The sequence below is a fragment of the Contarinia nasturtii genome, unplaced genomic scaffold, assembly GCF_009176525.2.
Source record: "Contarinia nasturtii isolate CC-2019 unplaced genomic scaffold, AAFC_CNas_1.1 Cnas_scaffold_2291, whole genome shotgun sequence".
Lineage (NCBI taxonomy): Eukaryota > Metazoa > Arthropoda > Insecta > Diptera > Cecidomyiidae > Contarinia > Contarinia nasturtii.
In genome coordinates, this window is record NW_022199614.1 from 164,551 (window position 1) to 187,031 (window position 22,481).

The 22,481-nt window shown below is 33.3% G+C and overlaps 3 protein-coding genes and 1 long non-coding RNA gene across 5 annotated transcripts; 3 read left to right on the plus strand and 1 right to left on the minus strand.

Moving 5' to 3' along the window:
• The first annotated feature begins 506 nt into the window (after positions 1–506).
• LOC116348163 (E3 ubiquitin-protein ligase Ufd4) lies at positions 507–13,717 on the plus strand. 2 transcript variants are annotated; one of them, XM_031779063.1, is made up of 19 exons: positions 507–693; positions 1,272–1,372; positions 1,461–1,588; positions 1,702–2,264; positions 2,345–2,553; positions 2,632–3,373; positions 3,455–3,576; positions 4,385–4,619; positions 4,808–5,029; positions 5,989–6,024; positions 6,742–7,723; positions 7,808–8,595; positions 8,669–8,697; positions 8,782–10,002; positions 10,076–10,664; positions 10,726–11,667; positions 11,741–12,746; positions 12,846–12,946; positions 13,016–13,717. In XM_031779063.1, the coding sequence occupies exons 3-19, from the start codon at positions 1,461–1,463 to the stop codon at positions 13,195–13,197; spliced, it is 8,097 nt and encodes a 2,698-aa protein (XP_031634923.1). In that variant the 5' UTR covers positions 507–693; positions 1,272–1,372; the 3' UTR covers positions 13,198–13,717. The 2 variants fall into 2 exon arrangements, with proteins under 2 accessions (XP_031634923.1, XP_031634924.1); XM_031779064.1 differs by lacking the exon at positions 5,989–6,024 and having other exon boundaries at positions 508–693.
• Positions 13,718–15,925: 2,208 nt separating this feature from the next.
• On the plus strand, positions 15,926–16,444 carry LOC116348164. Its single transcript, XR_004201768.1, has 3 exons — positions 15,926–16,015; positions 16,074–16,141; positions 16,333–16,444. It is a non-coding gene; the product is annotated as an uncharacterized LOC116348164 (long non-coding RNA).
• Positions 16,445–16,472: 28 nt separating this feature from the next.
• On the plus strand, positions 16,473–19,579 carry LOC116348166 (prolyl endopeptidase-like). Its single transcript, XM_031779067.1, has 10 exons — positions 16,473–16,568; positions 16,639–16,900; positions 16,967–17,209; positions 17,299–17,424; positions 17,481–17,564; positions 17,633–18,002; positions 18,075–18,152; positions 18,216–18,248; positions 18,312–18,449; positions 18,520–19,579. Exons 3-10 carry the CDS (start codon positions 17,024–17,026, stop codon positions 19,011–19,013), a joined length of 1,509 nt encoding a protein of 502 aa, XP_031634927.1. The 5' UTR covers positions 16,473–16,568; positions 16,639–16,900; positions 16,967–17,023; the 3' UTR covers positions 19,014–19,579.
• Positions 19,379–22,148, minus strand: LOC116348165. Its single transcript, XM_031779066.1, has 8 exons — positions 21,642–22,148; positions 21,408–21,565; positions 21,054–21,330; positions 20,859–20,998; positions 20,604–20,702; positions 20,434–20,542; positions 19,655–20,359; positions 19,379–19,568 (listed from the first exon to the last, which is right to left on the minus strand). The coding sequence occupies exons 1-8, from the start codon at positions 21,769–21,771 to the stop codon at positions 19,441–19,443; spliced, it is 1,746 nt and encodes a 581-aa protein (XP_031634926.1). The 5' UTR covers positions 21,772–22,148; the 3' UTR covers positions 19,379–19,440.
• Positions 22,149–22,481: the final 333 nt, after the last annotated feature.

The following is a 22,481-nucleotide window of genomic DNA, read 5'->3' on the forward strand; positions in this document are numbered from 1 at the left end:
AACAAACTTTTTAATTAGATTGTAAAAGTCAGTTGTAAAAATCATCTCGATGTTTCGTGATCATTTGAACATTAAAAATATTTTCATTTTCGGTTTTTTTCTTAAATGTTACGAGTCTTTTGCAAATAAATAAATAAATCTATTAAGGAAACTAATAGTGAATCTCATATAAATTCGCTAAAAATAGTCTCCATAGCATATAACATATAATCATGCATAAAAATTGTGTTACTTATTACTTTAATTTGAAAACAGATTTGGAAAATAAGTTTTCAACAAACAATATGATTTTTTTTTCGTACAGTTTTTGCATTTGACAGACTGTTATAATCCCAATGTACACATAGAAATCACAATATATATTGTACACAATATATAGATATACATACGCATTCACAATACATAGACATTTTGACACATAAATACACAGTGAATTGATAGACAGAGAAAGAGATAGATTGCTGACAGTGTGTTGATATTTTTGTGAAATATAGCAGCAGTACAGCAAATACAAATAATTGTGTGTTGGTTCGCAGAAGGGAAAAAACAGTTCAGTGTGAAGGAAAATTTTGATACGAGAGAGGAGAAGAAAAAAATCATTGTGTAAAATTAAATCGTAATTTTTTTTCCGATATCGATAAACTGTGTATTGTCTGTAAAAAAAGCAAGTGCAAAGGATATGAAAATCGTGTAGTAAGTAAATTTTGTGAACATATGCAGAATTACATCAAGAAAAACGTAGTTAAATCGCATCGAAAAGAAACTACTTTAGTCATGGTCGCCATATTTTATTTTTTTTCTTTTGTCACTTCATCGTCTTTCGTTTTACAGTTTGCCACAAAGAAGTTATTTACTGCGTTTTAGATTTTTTTCTCACTTTTTGAAAACAGCACTGAGTATGAATAGCAATTTTTGAGAAATTTAAGAAGAGAAAAGAAACATGAATTCGTTCAAAGTAAAACATTCATCAATGTTGAGAAAGTGTTTCGCAATCACCTTGAATGTCGAAATTTCGCATTCATTTGATGAGTATGTCTGTGCTCGTAAACGACGATATGATTAAATTATGTTGCAATCAAATTACATTTTTTCTAGCCTTTCCAAATATTTTTTGCGTTTTTATATTTTATATAAGGTCTGCATATACGAAGTCTTCCTTAAACCATTGTATTTGTTGCACTTTTTGTATTCAATTGATCTATATTCAGCTATTTATTTAAATTAGTCACTCATAAACGTGCTTTACTTTTGTCTTGTCTTAATCATTACAGTGCGTAGCTGAAAGCAGTCGATGTCATAACCTATGACAATCTGCTAATCCAAATTTTATGTTTAGGTCTATTTTATACATCTGCAAGCGTTTAAATTAAAGGTAATTTATTTGATTGGTTTTCAAACTTTCACCTTTGCATTTATGCGTGAGTGTATCTAAAGTGATTTGTCTTTTTATTTTAAAATAGATGGGTGACGTTGATCCAGAAACTTTACTAGAATGGCTGTCCATGAGTCAAGGCGATGAGCGTGACATGCAATTAATTGCCTTAGAGCAACTTTGCATGCTACTGCTTATGTCTGACAATGTTGATCGGTAAGCAAAAAAAATATATAATAACTTTTAATCATTGTTTTTATCATGAGAATTATTCGATAAACAAATGGATTTCTTGTTTTTATTTTCAAATATGAACGAAAAAAAAACAGTTGCTTTGAGAATTGCCCACCACGCACATTTGTTCCAGCCTTGTGTAAGATATTTCTTGATGAATTGGCACCAGAAAATGTGCTCGAAGTTACAGCCAGAGCAATCACCTACTATCTCGATGTATCAGCTGAATGCACACGTCGCATCGTAGCAATCGATGGAGCGATTCGTGCAATTTGTAATAGATTAATTGTTGCCGATTTAACCAGTCGAACAAGCCGTGATTTAGCCGAACAATGTATAAAAGTGTTGGAATTAGTTTGTACACGTGAGGCTGGTGCAGTTTTTGAAGGCGGCGGCCTTAATTCTGTGCTATCATTTATACGTGACTGTGGATCGCAGGTACACAAAGATACATTGCATTCAGCAATGTCCGTCGTTTCGCGACTTTGCACAAAAGTTGAGCCACAAAGTTCAACGATCAATGAATATGTCGAGAGTTTGAGTAAATTGTTACAACATGAAGATCAAATGGTAGCTGACGGTGCGTTAAAATGTTTTGCTTCTGTTGCGGATAGATTCATACGGAAAGGTGTTGATCCACAACCGCTAGCTGAACATGGTACATAATTTTTCTATGGTTTTTGTATTTTTTCAATGGATTTTTTTTTCTAATTTGTTTTATCGTATTTTCGGTTACAGGTTTAGTCAAAGAACTACTCAAGAGATTGAGCAATGCAGCTGGTCAAACTGCACCATCAACATCGACAGGTAATACACAAGAATCAACTTCAACGTCAGTAACACCAAAATCCCAATCAGCCCCTGAAAATGGTCGTTCAGTACAATCGATTTCAACAACAATTTCATTATTGTCAACACTTTGTCGTGGTTCACCAAGTATAACCCATGTAAGCATTTTTATCATCATTTCGTCAACATAAAATAGCAAAGGTTATGTTAATGGTATGTATTGTATATGTTTGCAGGATCTTTTACGCTCAAACTTGCGCGAAGCAATGGAACGGGCTCTAAAAGGCGATGAACGATGCATATTGGATTGCATGCGCTTAGCAGACCTTTTGCTTATGCTTTTGTTTGAAGGAAGAGAAGCATTAAGTCGCGTTGGTTATTCACAAAGTCAATACACACCTCGTGTGCGACGAACAGATTCTACACATGAAAGAACGCATCGACAACTAATCGATTGTATTCGAAGCAAAGATAGTGAAGCATTAATTGAAGCTATCGAAATGGGAGGCATTGATGTGAATTGTATGGATGATGTCGGTCAAACATTACTAAACTGGGCATCTGCATTTGGTACATTTGAAATGGTCGAATATCTGTGCGAGAAGGGTGCCGATGTGAATAAAGGACAACGAAGTTCATCACTACATTATGCAGCATGCTTCGGTCGACCGAGCATCGCAAAGGTTTTGCTCAAACATGGAGCAAATCCAGATTTACGTGATGAAGATGGAAAAACACCGCTAGATAAAGCTCGAGAACGTGTCGACGAAGGACATCGGGAGGTGGCTTCAATATTGCAATCGCCAGGAGAATGGATGTCAGCTGGTCGATCCGATCAAAAGTATAATGCATATGACGGCACAAGTGAACCACGTGGTGATTCCGAAATGGCGCCCGTATATTTGAAATTCTTTTTACCGTTATTTTGCAAAACATTTCAAAGCACCATGCTAGGCAGCATTCGAAAATCGAGCTTAGGTAATATTTTGTCACTTTGTTATGCATTCAAATCGATAATATTACAATGTTACTAAATGCTAATTTCATGTCCACATTTAGGTTTAATAAAAAAGATGATACAATACGCGCAGCCAGACTTATTGACTCAATTATGTTCATCACAGAAAGAGAACTTGGGTATTTTACTCGTAGAAGTAGTAGCAAACGTTCTTGATGTTGAGGTAAGTGAACACAAAACTGTTTATATAGAAAATGAATTTTTTTATCCTAAAAAGCCACACAAAATATTTTCGGTTTTAATCTCAATTATGAATTATTGCTAAACAAATCGTATAAATCAAACAAAAATAAAAAAAAAATAGATCAGCTACAGTTGGCCTGAACAGCCGATAAACAATTTTTATGGAACGTCCAAGATAAAGCCCATCATGAAACAACAACGTGCAATGAACGCACAACTTATTTTACCACCAAACAAATTTTCGGTAAAAGTAAATTATCGTTTTTGACAGACCACAAAGATCAAAGTTCATTGTGTTTTCCTTTTTTGAAAAATCAAAACAACAAAAATTATAGAACAAACGAACCGAAAGTACGGTTTTGTTGTAATATTGTTTCTTCATGCCCATGTTTTCACGTCTAACTCACAGTGAATTTCCTCTAATCGAATCTATATTGCCTGCGCATTTAATACGATAACTGAATTGTTTATTTTTGTTGATTTATAAATGCTCGCTAAAAATACACATATTTGCCAATAAATCAATTTAATGACGTACGAAAATGTGTTATCACCATACTTATATTAAATTTGTGAAAACTTTACATGGCAAATATTTGGATTTTAAATGTGCTGCTTTATCTAATTTTTTCCATACAAATTTTCGTTGGTTGCATTTTTTTTAATCAATAATAATAATAATTGCATATCACACATATGTCTACATCGTTTTATCACAATCGATAAGAGTAACGCTAAAATATAACAACACAACATTTTTTAATTCTGAAATTTAAACAAAATGTTAGGATGATGAAGATGGACATTTTGTAGTGCTAAACATTCTCGAGGAAATTATGCTGAAAACTGGAAACGAGTTTTTGGATAATTTCGCGCGACTTGGAGTTTTTTCGAAAGTCCAAGCACTAATGGACGATGAGTCTGAGAGCGAAATGAGTTCGGTAATAAAATCTCCAATGGATTCAGATGTGCCAATACAGCCTTCAACATCAACGGCTGCTTCAGAAGATTCTGGTACAAAATGTAAGAGAAAATTCGAGAGGCTGAGAGTAAATAACAAATAATGTTATAAATAATAAGGTTCAAATTTGCGTAGCATTCTAACCCCACTTATTTGCTTTTTACTCTCATCCTGTCATATATAGAAAATATTCGAATATGAAATAAAATCGAGTATATTGGTATTTAAGTTTACAATTTCCTTATTCCAGGCGATGAAAGCACTGAAGATGCAAAAGAGATACTGCAGGGCAAAGCTTATCATTGGCACGAATGGAATATTTGCCGAGGTAGAGATTGTTTGTATGTATGGTCCGATTCTGCAGCGTTAGAATTATCAAACGGTTCAAATGGATGGTTTCGATTTATTCTTGATGGGAAATTGGCAACAATGTACTCAAGTGGCAGCCCAGAAAACGGAAACGATAATTCAGGTACGTTATCATTTGTATTTTCATACTTTTGTGGTTTTGGTTTATATTTTGACGGGAAGCACGAACGCTTGTTCAATCCGACTAATTGATTATTTCGTCATACAGTATTTGTTTACTTAATTTTGTTATATTTGAATAATCTTTTCATAAATTAATGCCATAAGTTTAATGGTTACGCCGGGAAATTATTGTTTACATTGTACTATTCATTTTTATGGCTATTTTTTTAAGAAGATGAATAAACAAACACTGTTTAAGCCTTCTGTGTTTGACAGAATTTCTCTTTAAAACTCTTTATCTTACTTGGTATTTGTGACAATTTCGAATCCATTCGTATTTAGTTAAATTATGTCGTACACGTTCCTAATATTTTTTTAAATGTGTTCATCGTCGTTTTTTTTTTTGTTTATGAAATTGTTGATCGTCATTAATATGTTTGATCAAATCATCTCATCAACCCATCATTAGCGCATCGCATAATATTTGAAATAAAACATATTTCGGTTGAAGTTCTTGTAACTTGTAATTTTATATATTAAGTTAAAGAAAAATGGTGTTGGATTTTCGTATCACTTTATCTTTACAGCTGAATTCTTTGATTGAATCAATATATACTATAGTATTTATGCAAATTTATAGACGTGTTAAAATTCAAAACTAACAAATAAGGTCTGCGCAGACAAAATAATGTGTTGGCAATTTGTTTTTTTTTTTTTATTTATTGTAAATGACTCAAATATTCATCCTTAGCAGTATTACTTCGACGCGTTAAATTAATCCATTCTGGGTATTGAATCGCTCTAATCTTCCGTATTTCTTGTCTGCATTTCGTTTTGATGTTATGGCATACGAATGCCAATGGACAACGTATCAAATCGACTGCTTTTTAACAAATTCTTTTTGTAAATACCTGACTCTTTGTTCCTATTCACATTTGTGTATTTTTGTATTATTCTTAGGAAAAGGCCGAGCATTGGAATCCATAACAAGTGAAGGTGAGAACACTCAAAGCCATGTAGACAAAACAAGAATGCGTGATAAAGTCGAAGTTGTTTTTCAAATGATAAATAAATGCACATGCCAAATGCAAATCAAAACGATTGCTATTTCCTCCGATTTCCTGATGTTTTTTTTTTATGATGGAAATTAATGAAATGGTCAATTCTTATAACAACAATTGTACATATATTATGTGTCAATAACATAATACAATTTATGAAATGCGCATATTTGAATATTTCAATACATCGTTCATATGGTGAAATTACCGATTAAATTTGGATTTCAGACGGTTTCTCTTTTTGATATTAGGTTGCATTTGCATTTGAATTCTCATATCCATATAGCACAATAACTCAACTTGTAAATTATTTAATTTGCACGTAAAATACGTTATATCCATAATTTATTATAATTAATTAATGATCCTTTTGTACAAAAAATAATTTTGTAAATATTTTCCTTCTCTGCATTAGTATAGAATTTGGTACAAGAAACAAATTAGCCCCAAAATTAACAGTTATTGCACGACTTTTATTGATTTTCTAATTTAATTGAACGGTATTTTTTAATCGAGATTATTATTTGAATTTTTTTCTTCAAAATAGTAAGAATTTTGCTTTAATATAATGTAATATAACGAATATTTTTGATTTAATGATGTAATTTATCGAGTGGGAATTGATAGATTTTTCGACTTTTATTCTCTCTAGAAAATCGTGGTGAATTTTTGGAGAAATTACAACGTGCCAGAACAGGAGTTCGAAGTGGCAGTCTTTCACAGAATATTTTATCGACCGTGTGTCCATTACGATTAGTTGTTGGTAACTGGTTGTTGAGCTGCCAGAAAGAAGGTCAATTGCATATAAATAACACAGAGAGTCAACAGGTGACCATACTGCAAGATGAATTACCCGGTTTCATATTCGAAAGTAATCGAGCAACAAAGCATACGTTCCGAGCTGAATCAAATCTCGGACCAGATTTTGCGTCTGGTTGGTCGACACAAAGAAAGAAAAAAGTTCGTTCAAAAACCGAAGCACAAAAGGTTCAAGTAAAACACAAGGCTCGTGACTTATACAATCGTTATTTCAAAGCAGCACAAGCTGTACCAAGAGGTGCTGTCGCCAAGTTATCACAAATTGTCACTTTATTGGAGCAATCAATGAGTGAACAATGTTCATATCGTGGCAACAAAAATCAAACAAGTGATTGGCAAACAAAACTACGCAAAGCGTTCAATGATTTGGCTGAATTATTACATGATGAAGATGGTGTTGTAAGTGCCTATGAAATGCATAGTTCGGGATTAGTTCAAGCGCTGCTTACAGTGCTTTCGAAAAATGCTTGGGAAAATGATTTACCACGAAATAAAATAAATAAATTTCACAAGCAACGAGTGGCGATATTCAAGCAGTGCATTCTAAATAATGCCAAAAATGATACAGCATCCATGTTGGTCCAAAAATTGGTTGCCGTTCTTGAGAGTACGGAAAAATTGCCCATCTACATTTATGATGGACACGGTTCTGGATATGGATTACAAATTTTAACGAAGCGTCTGCGATTCCGTTTGGAACGATCACCATGTGAAACTACATTATTCGATCGAACTGGACGATCACTAAAGATGGAGCCGCTTGCAACCATCGGTCAATTGGCAAAATATCTAATGCGAACCGTTGCCAAACAATGGTTTGTATCTGAACAAAATTTAACATTTTTTCATAAAATATATTCGATGTAAATTTGAAACCAATTTCTTTGTAAATTCCATAGGTTTGACATGGATCGTTCAACATTTATTTTTCTAAAGAAGTTAAAAGAAGAAGAAATCGTATTCAAACAGCAACATGATTTCGATGAAAATGGCCTAATTTATTTCATTGGATCGAATGGAAAAACAACCGAATGGGTGAATCCAGGACAATATGGTCTTGTGAATGTCAGCAGTTCAGAAGGAAAGCATTTGCCGTATGGTAGACTGGAAGATATTCTGTCTCGTGACTGTGTTAGTGTTAATTGTCACACAAAAGATAATAAAAAGGCCTGGTTTGCTATCGACTTGGGAGCATTCATCATACCTACTGCGTACACATTAAGGCATGCTCGCGGCTATGGGCGGTCGGCTCTACGACATTGGCTATTACAAGGCTCAAAAGATTCAGTGAATTGGGTAACACTAGTTACACATAATGATGATCGAAGTTTAACCGAGCCTGGAAGCACTTGTACTTGGGCTATTTTCTGCCCTCCAGAGGAAACTGAAGGATTCAGGCACATTCGTATCCAGCAAAATGGACGCAATGCATCAAATCAAACTCATTATTTGAGTTTGAGTGGCTTTGAAATTTACGGTCGTGTGGTGTCCGTGTGCGAAGATATGGGAAAAACAGCCGTCAAAGAAGCCGAAGCAAAAGTTCGCCGTGAACGAAGACAAGTGCGATCGCAGCTAAAACACATAACAGAAGGAGCAAGAGTAGTACGTGGCGTAGATTGGCGATGGGATGATCAAGATGGGACAGGTGAAAATAGAGTCGGAACAGTCACAGGTGAAATTCATAATGGTAAGTATGCAGAAACGTTTAAATTTTTATTAAAAAATGAATTGTATTTAATAACTAACACAATTTTTCGCAGGTTGGATTGATGTGAAATGGGATCATGGTGTACGTATGAAAATTATTATTATATAATTATTTTGCTTTATAATTTAGATGTTGAATCATTCATATCTTAAATGAATATTACAGATTCGTAATTCATATCGTATGGGCGCTGAAGGAAAATACGATTTAAAATTGGTCAATTGTGATAATTTGCCACTACTTGAAGCCGGATGTTCAACATCAAATACACCAGCCTTACCAACATCAACAAAGAAATATGAACAGTCCAATGTATTAGTGAATCGAAAATCCAGTTCGACGCCGAGTCTTCCAGAAGCAACCGAAAATCTCAATATAAACTCAGTTGCATCCACAGATCAAGCTTCGTCTGCCGACAACTTAACATGGAAACAGGCCGTTGAAACAATTGCCGAAAATGTGCTCACATCGGCAAAATCAGATATTGTATCCGGAACGGAAGAAAAGCCAAACAATCAACCAGATATATCGGTGCATGCATTGCGTGAACTCGAACATCATCATGATCTATCGCTGATAAATCATACTCAAAATGCGACAACCTCATCCGATTTAGCCACAATCACAGAGAATTACACTTTGGGAAATGAAAATGTGAAATGCAATATTGCATCGAGTAGTGCATTTGCACGTGAAGATAAATTGACAAATATTGAAGCAAACAATAAAATGAATACAAGCAATTCAGTGAATTCGATTAGTAAAACGCTTTTGGGCAGCTTACGTGGTTGTACAGCCAGCAGGGTGTCACAAATTTCATCGGAAACATTGGATGTGATTGATAAAATGCGAGAAATTCGAAACAGTACAAACAACATCATATCATCTGAAATTTTACAAATTCCACCAAATGCTCATTTGATGGCATCTGCGCCAGTGAAACTGACATCTGTACAAAAACATTCAACCGCATCGTCGTCAGATGGTGAAAAGCATCGTGGCAAATTCAAGTCCAGCCATGGTTTAAAACAAAACAAACGACAAATTGTTACAGTCGAAGAAAGTTGCACACCGACCACAACATCAATAGTTCCAATTGTCGTTAGTTCAATTCAATCTGTTCCTACAGCAACAATATCAAGCCCATCGGCCGCACCACAATCTCAGACCGAGACGACAAGCACTGTTCAAGATGAAAACAATGCATCAAATAGTTGTGACGATGTTGTCGGCAATCCAATGAGCATAAGCGTGCCAAATCTGGCTACATCGAATGAAAGCGCAAGCCAAATTGTACCTGTCTCACCCCCTGGCTTGTTAGAAACATTTGCTGCACTTGCTTCAAGGCGCCGTACCTCAGGAAGTGGTTTTCAAAGCAACAATCAGGTAAGAATATTAATGCGAGCATTTCAACAAAATATGAAGAGAATATTCAATTTAATTTCGTTTTCTTTTGCAGCCAATTCACAATTTGAATCAAACCAATTCGTCGAATGTAAACACAAGCCAACAACAGAGTAGTTTTTTCCCACGCGGACCAAATTCAGTCTCAAGTCTTGTGAAAATGGCATTGTCAAGCAATTTCCACAGTGGCTTACTGAGCACAGCCCAAAGTTATCCAAGCCTCACTTCGTCAGCTACAAGCACAAGCACCAACATTTTGAATAGTTGTTCACGTGTAACATCTGGAAACTCTGGCCAAGCAACATCTATAAATCCAACACTAACCATGAGTTTAACATCAACTTCAAGCGATAGTGAACAAGTTAGTTTTGAAGACTTTTTAGATAGTTGCCGCGGTGGACCAACATTGCTTGGAGAATTGGACGATGAAGAGGGTATGGAAGATTCAAACGAAGATGAAGATAATGATGAAGAATTTGAAGATGTTGGAAGCACATTGCTACAAGTGATGGTATCAAGAAATCTATTGAGTTTCATGGACGACGAAACTCTTGAAAATCGCCTGGTTGCTGCTGGAAAGCGTAAATCATGGGATGATGATTTTGTTATTAAACGACAATTTTCAGCGTTGATTCCAGCATTTGGTATGGTTTTTTTTTTATAACTGACACTTGAAATTTTTATTGAATTTAAATATTTCCGTAGACCCAAGACCCGGCCGAACAAATGTAAATCAAACGTCAGACTTGGATATTCCCCCGCCCGGTTCAGAAAGCGAGAGTAAATCTTCAACTGTAACTCAGATGGCACAACCATCATTGATTTTAAGCATCCGAGGTCCAAATATCAATGGTGTTGCCGATGTTGAAATTCCCCTATCAAATCCAGATTGGACAATATTCCGAGCCGTTCAAGAGCTCATTCAGCAAACGTCAATGTCTAAACAAGATAAAATGCGAAAATTATGGGAAGCAACCTATACTATTATTTACAAGAAATCCAACAGGGACGATGAATTTGGAACCGAAGAAGAAAAAACGACACCAGTAGTTTCGATAATGTCTCCGGGACAAAGCAGTACGTCAACATTATCGCCAAACTCACCAATTGCACTCAATCGAAATCAGTGTTCAATCGACGATGTACTTCAATTACTAACACAAATGAATGCAATCAACGATGATCCAGCATCGTTTAACACATCGATGCCGTCCGAAAATCCACTATGTGAATTGAACTCTGATCTATTTTTGAGCAAGAAAATTACAAACAAATTGTTGCAACAGATTCAAGATCCGTTAGTGTTGTCGTGTCACAGTTTGCCACCATGGTGTGAGAATTTAAATCAATCCTGTCCATTTTTGTTCCCATTTGAGACGCGGCAATTGTACTTCAACTGCACAGCATTTGGTGCATCGCGCAGCATTGTTTGGCTTCAATCACAACGTGATGTTACATTGGAAAGACAACGTGTGCTTGGATTAAGTCCACGCCGTGATGAACAACATGAATTCCATGTTGGACGATTGAAGCACGAACGAGTTAAGGTTCCTCGCAACGATAATTTACTTGAATGGGCAATGCAAGTGATGAAAGTGCATTGCAATCGTAAGACAGTACTGGAGGTTGAATTTTTGGGTGAAGAAGGTACGCTAATTTTTTTGTTAATAAATTTGTTATTATTTTGAACCAAAATAGTATAATGAAAATATTTTTCCAGGAACGGGTCTGGGTCCAACACTTGAATTTTATGCACTTGTTGCAGCCGAATTGCAACGATCCGATCTATCAATGTGGTTACACGATGACGAAATGAAAATTACTGAATGTGAAGACACCTATTTAGCAGAAGGGGCCAAACCAATTGGATACTATGTTCAACGTGCATCTGGCCTGTTTCCAGCACCATTGCCACAAAATTCAGAGCAATGTGAACGTGTATCGAAATATTTCTGGTTTTTGGGTGTATTTTTAGCAAAAGTACTTCAAGACTCGCGTTTGGTTGATTTGCCATTATCAAAGAGTTTTCTACAACTGCTGTGTCACAATAAGATTCTTTCCGATACCCGAAAACTCACAGCGTTAAACAAAAAATACAATGAAGACATTATGGTATCTAGTATCATGTCCGAAGAAAGTGAAATCGATGTGTCTGACACATTGTCCAAACTACAAATACAAACTTTCACTCAAGCAGCTTGGTACGAAGATATTTTGACACAGTCCAATCTTGAAGAAATCGATCCAATACGCGCTAAATTCTTGCAAGACCTACAAAAGTTGGTTCGTAAGAAGCAAACCATCGAACAAGATGATACCACCGACGATCAGGAAAAAGAGCGACAAATCAATGAAATCAAGTTCGAAACCAACTCAGGAGCCGTATCAATTGAAGATTTATCCTTAACATTCACTTATTTTCCCAGTTCAAGTGTTTACGGATATACCTCTGTGGATTTGATCGAGAATGGATCAAATATTGACGTTACCATTGAGAATCTCGAAGAATATTGTGATTTAACATTAAACTTCTGCTTAGAACGCGGCATTGCAAAACAACTAGAAGCTTTCCATCATGGATTCTCACAAGTATTTTCGGTCAATAAATTAGCTGCTTTTACACCGGATGAAGCACGAATGATGATTTGTGGCGAACAGAATATCAACTGGACTCGTGACGATTTACTCAATTACACAGAACCAAAATTGGGCTACACTAAAGAAAGGTTAGTCTTTTGAATATTTTTAATTGATTTTTGTTATTGTGTGAAAATCGAAATGTAAATTATTTATTTTAATCACCTTTTTCCTTCACCTTTTTATAGTCCTGGATTCCTTCGTTTCGTAAACGTTTTGGTCAATATGAACAGTCAAGAACGGAAATTGTTCTTACAATTTACAACGGGCTGTAGTTCTCTGCCGCCAGGTAAAGTCAATATTCAATTTTATTTATATTTTTTGTTAATATTCATTTTCATTTTTCTTTTCATTTTAGGTGGTTTGGCCAATTTACACCCACGATTAACCATTGTACGTAAAGTTGACGCTGATGCAGGCAGTTATCCTTCAGTGAACACATGTGTTCATTATCTCAAATTGCCGGACTATCCCAACGAAGAAACTTTACGCGAAAGACTTTTGATGGCAACCAAAGAGAAAGGTTTTCACCTCAATTAAAAATGGTGCAAATGCCACCAAAAATCCGTTATGTATGTCAATATAAAAGATACTAGAAGAGACACAATTCACTCCCAACATATGGCACACGCAGCATTCGGAGAATATAATAAAAATAATAATCAGAGTTTTTTTCCCTTCTTTTGACCTCTTATATTCAATTTAATATTCATATTTTGTTTTTGTTTTAAGTTCAACTAAAGATACTGCGTGATTCAAAATCGTGATGTAGATGATGATGTTTTTGTCTCATTTTTTCACAGACGAAGCAAATGCAAAATTATTTAAATCTTTATTTTAGGGAAAATGTTCTTACAAATATATAGAGATACAGATATTAACAAAATCATCAACATATAACTAAAACACTCTAATAATTTCTCCCATTGTTTCTCTATTCAACTGTAATTAAAAATAATTAGAATGAATTAAAACTTTAAATACAGAACGAACCATAGAATAAATATCAAAAAAGGACTTTTGTCAGCTTTTACATGTATGCTAAGGCTTGACAATACAATTGTGTGATAAATTTTGTTTTTCCTCCTTCTCACAAAAGAAATTCATTTTCAAATCAACATAACTAAAAGTTAGCTATGTAAATCAGAGTTTTTTAACATTTTCAATGTATTGAAGAATATAGCATGATCAACAACCAATTAAAACCAAGAAAAAATTATTCAAAATTCAGAGTTAGTTTTGGCCATTGTGTTTATAACTAACAAATTTAAAAATTTAATATGAAAATATTGTAAACAATGATTCAGGAAAGTACAGCATAATAATCTGTAAAATAGAACATTTGCGCATAAAGGGGATAATTGAAAATAAAGAGAAAAAATTGAATAAGACAGACCATTTTTGAAGTACCACAGAATTCAACAATTAATCAATAGCTACTGAATCAATAGAACTTTTTATTGGGCCGCAACGTATGAATATGAAATTTACTTAAAACACATGAAAATGTTTGACAATATTATTAAATCGATAATATCGTGAAATGAAACTGACAAGGTGGAAAATAACTTATTGATTATATTATCAAAATTGACAACTTAGACTATTATCTTCATAAATTTAAGCAAAGTGGTTGATGGACGTTTTTAATTTAAATTATTTTCCGTCTTTTTAAACAAACAAAACATATAAACATATTTCTTTTTATGAAAGAAAAGAATGCTGCTGTTTCTAAGAGAAGAATAATTAAACAAAAATAATAGATAAAACATATTAAAAAAATTAAAGAATAATTTATGTTGAAAATTTTTATTAGAAATCATATTGAATTTATGCTTAAAAATCAATAAAAAATATTCAAAATATAAATTCATTGCAGCGATACATGTTTTTATGTCGACTTATATTCTTTTTCATTTATAAATCGGATAAAATTTCGATTTCTTTTTTCAGGCGCAATTGTGCCATGGATTACGTATGTGTATGAACACACTGTGATCTTGAACGAAGATACTGAAAACCCAATAAAATACTCATTAAAACTGGTGCGAATAGTGATATGTAATTTTTTCCGTTTCCCTAAAGAATTTTTGGCGCGTCTTTTTAGTTAACCTTTGACCAATAATAATAGCACAAGCCTTATATTCGATAGACTGATTGGCGATGCAATGAAGTATGCGACAGTATAACGGGCCAAGTCTAAAATAATTTAACCCTCTAGTGCATTAATTTTTTCCAGAGCTGGGAATTTTTTTTCTGGTTGATTTAGTTGTAACTAAGATTGGAAAAATAATTTTAATCCAAAAAAATGCGTGGTTCGTGCAAAAAACAGTGCAAAAAACTCAACCTCGCCTAAAGGGAGAGCTATGCACTAGAGGGTTAATAAGAAATTAATTTAAAACATCATTTGTTTCATGAATATTTATGTAACAAATCGTTCGCACGAACTGTTTTGTATTGCCTCAACAAATTCCGTTTTGATAAATAAAATAAAGAGATGCAATTATGTTTAGTGAGGCAATTGACAGTTAGTTGTTGTTTTTGGTTTTCTTTCATGTACTACACATTGTCAATTGGAACTGCTCTATTGGGTATTCTTATTTTTCATAATTGTATTCAATTTGATTAATTATTTATTAATAAAATATTTATTTTTGTTTTAATAAGGTCCTGATGATGGGCTTGGCCCGAAACATGTAGACCAAAACGAAGAACATTGAATGAATTTTATTTATCAAAACGGAATTTGTTGAGGCAATACAAAACAGTTTATGCGAACGATTTGTTGCATAAATATTTATTAAAATTATTAATTCCGGCAATACAATAAATGGATATCAAAATCATTTGTTTCCTTCTACTACTCTGTACGACTTTTACATGAAATTTAATATTCACATCTTCAACAACAAATTCAAGAAAAAACGCATATTCTCATTTGTTTGCTTTCGGAACAGCTTTGGTATTAAAAATATATGAAATATACTTATTGTAGTGTATTGAAACTCATCAATGACTTCAATCATAAAACGAGTGGAAAATTTATTCAATTATAAAAAAATGATATTCAACGCAAGGTGTATTCAAAGATTTTTATGCTCGAAACTTTATTTTATTGAGACACCGAATTATTATCAACATTTTGATGATATGCCAAGAAACATGAGGGGAAAAATGGTCATGAAATATGTTGATTGTATTTCTATTTTTAAATGAGTATTGAAATAAATGTGCAACGAAATGTGCCTCAGAATTCATTAACTTCAAACGAGTCGAAGTGACAAGTCAATAAATCTATCATATTTTTTATCGTTCTATTCAATGATGCTTTCGCTCACAGCTTCATTACAAAACAAATGTAAGTTGAATTAAGTTTTTGTGTAAAAAAATATGCTCAAAAATTCGAAATCCATTAGATCTTCCAATTCAATATCAAATTGTTGAACGAAGAGGGCCCAAAGTAATTGAGTTACACGAAGAAAAGGTGAAAACTTATCAGACATACATACTTAAAAAATACTATTCCGTTACTCTACAATTCCTTCGATTCTTTTTCCATTCTGTTCCATTACCTATTGATTAATTTCCATTTTTTCCATTCATTTCTTCTGATCAACTCTAGGTAACTTATCAATTATTGTAACAAATCTTAAATCAATTCGATTATTCTTGCAGATATGTGATTATTACTATTGGCTTGAAGACGACTCAGAACGAAAAGATAAAATTTTGGAAATAGAAAAATACATACTTGATAAATACATAGACCAGAATTCACCAAATATTGATTGGCAATTGATTAGAAAAATATTTAATAAGTCAATTGATTATGAGTTGTTTTCTGACGTTCAATATCACAACTGGTTTATTTTTTATAAATGCTTGGATTTTTCAAAATCAATCTATAAACCGTAGGTAGAACCAAACATTCTTTAAATTTCATTTGTTGTGGTAATTATATGACTAAAAAATTGTTTATAGAATATTCAAAAGAGTGCAATCGCTAGATGATGCTCATCCACATATTGTTTTTGATTCAAACACAATTACCGGTTCAGTCTTAGAGTACAAATATTCGCCAAATGGAAAATATTGTGCTTTTACTATAGATGATGATTTTCCGAACTCTTTTAAAATAATAGTGGTTGATGTGGAAACTGGGAAGACTCATCGTTTCATAGAAATAACAAAATTAAAAAAAATCGTGTGGAGTGGAGACAGCAAAGGAATTTTTCTAATTTACGTAAATATTATCCATTTATGAAATTAAATACTTGGTGTTATATATGTTAAATATGTTTGCCAACAGAATGATCCAGATGGCGGAAATTGCTCAAACCTGTGTTATCATTTCATAGTTCAACGCATGCACGATATATTTATTGAGGAAATTCCAAGAACAGAAATTCATAGACTGTCTATTGATGTTAGTGATGATTATAAATATTTGATTTTGGGTGACAGTCAAACAGTGTCCATTGCAAATATAGAACGTTTATATGAAAGAATAATATTTAAGCCGATTTTCAAACTTTCGCAAGGTGTTTTTTATGTAAGTGTATTTTTTCGTGCATTAGCACCAACTCAGATAGTTATTAGATTTCGATTATTATTTGAAACATATGACCGAGTCAATTTTAGGAATATGTTGGAAATGAGGGAGACTATTTTATATTTTTTACAAATGATGAAGCACCGCTACATCGTATTATTAAAGTCAAGATTAGTAAAGGAAACCCAAAAAAATCTTCTGAAGTAGTTGTTTCTGTAAGTGAGTTATATAAAAGCATTTAATTCGATGAATCATAACAATCAAATTCCAGGAGAATGAGGATAACCATGGTGTGTTGCAATCTGCCTTTAAGTATTCTGTTTATTTGTTTTTAGTCTACATTGAAAACTTACAGGTATATTAGATTTCAATTGAAATTCACGACGAATAATTTATTCAATGTTCTCAATAATTCCTAAATAGAATTCCCTGTACATATATTCACTGAACAGACATCGGATAGAATACAAAATACAATTGAAAAATGAGAAATTTTTATCGATGCAAACCGATAGAATTGGATTTTTCTTCGAAACACAATCGTTCAAAATACCAAGATCAATCTATCGAATTGATTTTCATCAACTTTTATATCGCCCACCTAAAGCCAAATCATATTCAATCATCAAACCGTATCTTTGGAAAACATCGAAAGTACTAAATTCACATGAAATAAGAGTAAAAATCCAACAAGATTCATTTATAAGTCTTGATTCCGTCAGCATTCCAATGACAATCATTCAGAAAATTACGGTTGACGATTCCAAAAAACCATGTTTAGTATTTGCGTACGGTAAGGAAAAAAAATTAAAAAATACAAAAAACGAACACATAACATGTGAAATTGAAATGGGGTTGAATTTAGGTGGATTTGGTTGTTCCATGCTTCCGTTTTTCAAGCTGTTCTTGCTGCTTTTTGTGGAGCTATTCAATGGAGTTGTTGGTATGTGTTTGAAATAATAATGGATATATATACATTGTATATTTAATTTATAACCCAAAATAGCCATAATTCATTCGCGTGGAGGTGGAGAATTAGGTAAGGAATAAAAGATTAAAAATACAAAATAACGTTTAAAATTAAATTGAGCTCATGAATTAGGTGATAAATGGCTACTTGAGGCAAGGGAAGCTGAAAAAAGTTTCGATGATTTAATAGCAGGAGTTCAATATTTAAAAGGAGAAACATATGCCGACATAATTGATTCAAATAAAATCGCATATTACGGTGTTTCACATGGTGCTGTATATTCGATTCAACTGAGTTTTTCAAGTTTAGCTGATATTTTTGTAATTTCGATTTTCCACAGGTGGATTAGCTGGTGCTGTTGTTATAAATAGACAACGAAATTTATTCAAATCTGTTATCATTCAGAATGCCAATTTGGATTTAATTAGATATCTACCTCGTAAAGGATGTATTTGGGCCAAACAATATGGAGACTTATCACAGTTAGAATATTACAATATTATCAAACGTTACGCACCTCTTTTACACATTCAAAAACCAACTAATAGCGAAGATTTTTACCCTCCAAGTCTACTCGTAGCCAGCAAAAATGATGAAACGGTTGCGATGGAAAATTCGTTGAAATACCTGGCTTTAAGACGTGAAATTGGCATTGAAAACATATTAGATAAACCAACTTTATTGAAAATAGTTAATAGCGGGGGTCATCATTATGAAACAGCTGAGAAATCCGAATATATCAATACTGTATTTGTTGAATTGAAATTTTTGGCAGAGTCAATGAATTTGAAATTGCAGTTTGACGAAAAATGTCAGAATTGCGATTCTCAATGAATTCATTTTGGTCAAGCTGACTGAATTTGGACGAACAGAAAATTGGACATTGGATCCAATGTTTTAATATTAAAATCGTTAATTGAGTTGGTAAACATTTCTATTATTCTATGTTTTAAATGAGAACATAATTGATCGCTGATTCGTCAATTACTATTCTGAATTATAGGGTCTGTTATATATTTTTTTATAAATATATGTAGATTGTAGAAGTTTGCATCACTCGAAATGAAATCAATTGGAATGAAAAAAATTCAAAATCAAAGTTCAACGATATTAAATCATTTTTTAGAGATTTACTTTTGGTTTGCAGTATTGCCGCAATTTATATTCACAATCAGTTTAATGACATTGAAACAGAAATATTTAAATGGATAATACACAATGATTTTATTAGTTGCTACTTATGTGCTATTTTATAAATAAATTAAAGATATAGTCCGTTCACTAAAAAATCAGCATCATGCGCATAGCCTTTGCCACGTCTTATTCGCTTTCGAACGGCTGTCGTCCGACAGCTGATAACCATTACTAAACCAATTGTAATCAAAATGCCTGAAAATATATGTGATAAACTTATTAATAATAATTTATTATGTGTTTTAAAACATAAATCCTTTTGTTCGCAAATCGAAGCTTACCTAACGCCAGTGAAACTACAGCTCCTCCCGGCCTATCCGCTTCACCATCATGATCCATGAATTCCACTCGCAAATCGGAATGTACGATTTTCATTTGTTGGATCGCTGAATCTGACTTTGATGCTATTTTTACTTCGGTTGGTTGTTTTCCAATTTTATTGACTTTTCGGTGTTTTTTCTTCTTTTTCGGTGGTTCAGTCGTTATTTCTTCTTCATCTTCGTTAATGTAATCAGAGTCTTCAGTTGACTTTGATTCGCTTTTATTTTGAACTATAAGATTTTTGCCATCTTTTTTCAGATCATGTACAGGTACGTCTTTCAACATCCCAATCGCATCTTTTTCAGGCAAAATCTCTTCGTTGTTGTGATTTGGATGATTAACATTCGAAAAGCTTGGAACGTTTGACTCGGGATTTGGCCAATTTACATTATATTGCTGTTGGGATTTCAATTGTGTCTGATCAGTTTTTGTTGATACAGTTTTTTGTAATAAATCCGGCTGATATTGAGTGTATGTTGACTTTTGTGGAAACTGCAATGGTTTCATTGGAAATTGTGGCATCTGTTGTTGTGGCCAATTTGAAATTATATTTGCATCGTTCAAAACATTCCAATTGTCTTTGGTTGTAGCAGGTAATCGAGATAAATCTGACTGAAGTCTCGAAATTTGTTGGACTGTGTCAGTGATCTGTAAACCTGCCTTATCTAAAACAATAATGTGTAAAAATATTTTAAATTGTGGCAAATATAATATGTTAATAAAAATTGTGCTACAATACCATCGGTGTATTGGTGAACGGCATCGGCAACATTCAAATCTGGCGATTGATTGAAATTCGGCCAGTGTGGAGCAGAAATTGGATCTTCCCTGTTGTGTCCAATAGCAACCTGAAATTAAACACAAATTAGTTTTTATTTTGTATGAATATCTCGAATCGAAATAACTTACATTTCCGCTTGTTTGAACATTACTATTTATAAGTTGTATACGTCCATCAGCTGACGCTTTATTTTGAGTGACTTCGGGAGTTCGTGTTATAGACTGACACTAAACAAATAAAAATAGAAAAAAAAACATATGAAATATCATTTGATATTCAGAAAATCATGCAAGAGACATATTGAAAATTGAAATAAACTATTATTATTGTTGTTTTGATGGCTATTGCAATTTTCATTTTCAACATGTAATCGACGTGTTTACCTCTGGACCTTCGTCGCTTGCATCATTGCATTGCGGTATTCCGTTGCAAACGTTATAAACAGCTATACACTCTCCCGAATGGCATTGAAATTGAAAGCGACTACAATGCAAAGTTGCATTTTTCATCGATGCTGTAATTGCTGTATCCAAATCGATTACATAACGATAAAAACAAAAACAGTATCATAATTTTACCTTTAATTGTCGTTGTTTCAACGGCTGATATTGCATCAATAGATGACAATTTAACGCTCACGGAATTAACCGATTTCCCTTTCAAGTTTTTCAAATCAATTTCATTTTGTGACAACACTACAGTCGGCACATTTGCTTTATTCAATGTGTTTAATGGCCGTGGCTGCACTTTTTTCTCAATGGAAAATATTGCACTTGTATAGTTTGCGTGCTTAGAAAATTTACATCGAAAATCTTGAGCGGGCCCACATTTGAATAAAAAACATTCACCTTCACCCTAAAAATGGAGTAAATAAATAGAATAGAATAAAATAAAGCTCACATTTTCCATTTATGAATATTGAATATATTAACCTTTTCTTCGTACACAAAAACATCACACAATTCCGTTTCACAGCATAAGTGCAAGCATTCGACTTTAGTCAATGCATCAGCACTATCTAAAAATTTTCCACCCATTTTTTTGGACTCTTCGGTTTTTATAATCATGTCACTTTTCACGTCAAATTTTCCTACGGTAAAATAATACCATAATACCAAAATTTTAGTAATCAATATCCAAATATTATAATTATATTATAAAATTACCTAAACAAGTGGCGATGTCCATTCGTTTGACAATATCCCCTTGATGTTTGCACATAATCAGGTGACATTGCATGAAAACAAAAATTAATACCAAAAACACTGAAGAATCAAATTGACTATGTTTCGACATAGCTATTTTCACTTTTTTTTACTATTCTATCGCCAAGAACTTGACCATATGACCATATGGTATTGCGAGTAATTAACACTGACTAAATTTTTTTTAGTAAATTTGATTTTGTTGTTGCCAACTTTTGATTTTTACAAACCACACACTTATAGAAGGTATTAAAAAAATTAATTGAGAATTTGTTAGATTGCTTTGTTAGCGTAAGATTTAAAACGCAATTGGGTGTCGTCTAATTAGTCACCGCTTTCCTATCCTTCATATACGATACTACAAAGTTTATTACATTGGCTGCTTCTTGGAAAATTTGTATTTTGGTTTGTGAAATTTTCTTTATCAGTATACTTCAGTTATTTGTTTTTCCCTGTGTGGAAAGCGATCGATATTGTTTGGAGACATTTCATTGGATTTACGGTAGGTATCGACACTTCCAACATCGAATAAAAATGTGTATTTGTCTCTTTTGTGCTCATATTGTTTTTGGTATTTCAACGGGGTAACTATGTGTTACATTGTGCGCAGACTCGGACTTTTTTGTCATCACGTGCGATTCTGCAAATTGCTATTTTTGTTGCTATTACACCAGTACATACATTTATATTATATCATGGACAGAAGCACAAACAATGCACTCCAGCCACGTGAAACAAAGCGAGACGGCGATTGAGTCGACCAAATATATGCAAACCAAACTGAACAAGAGAATGAGCAGC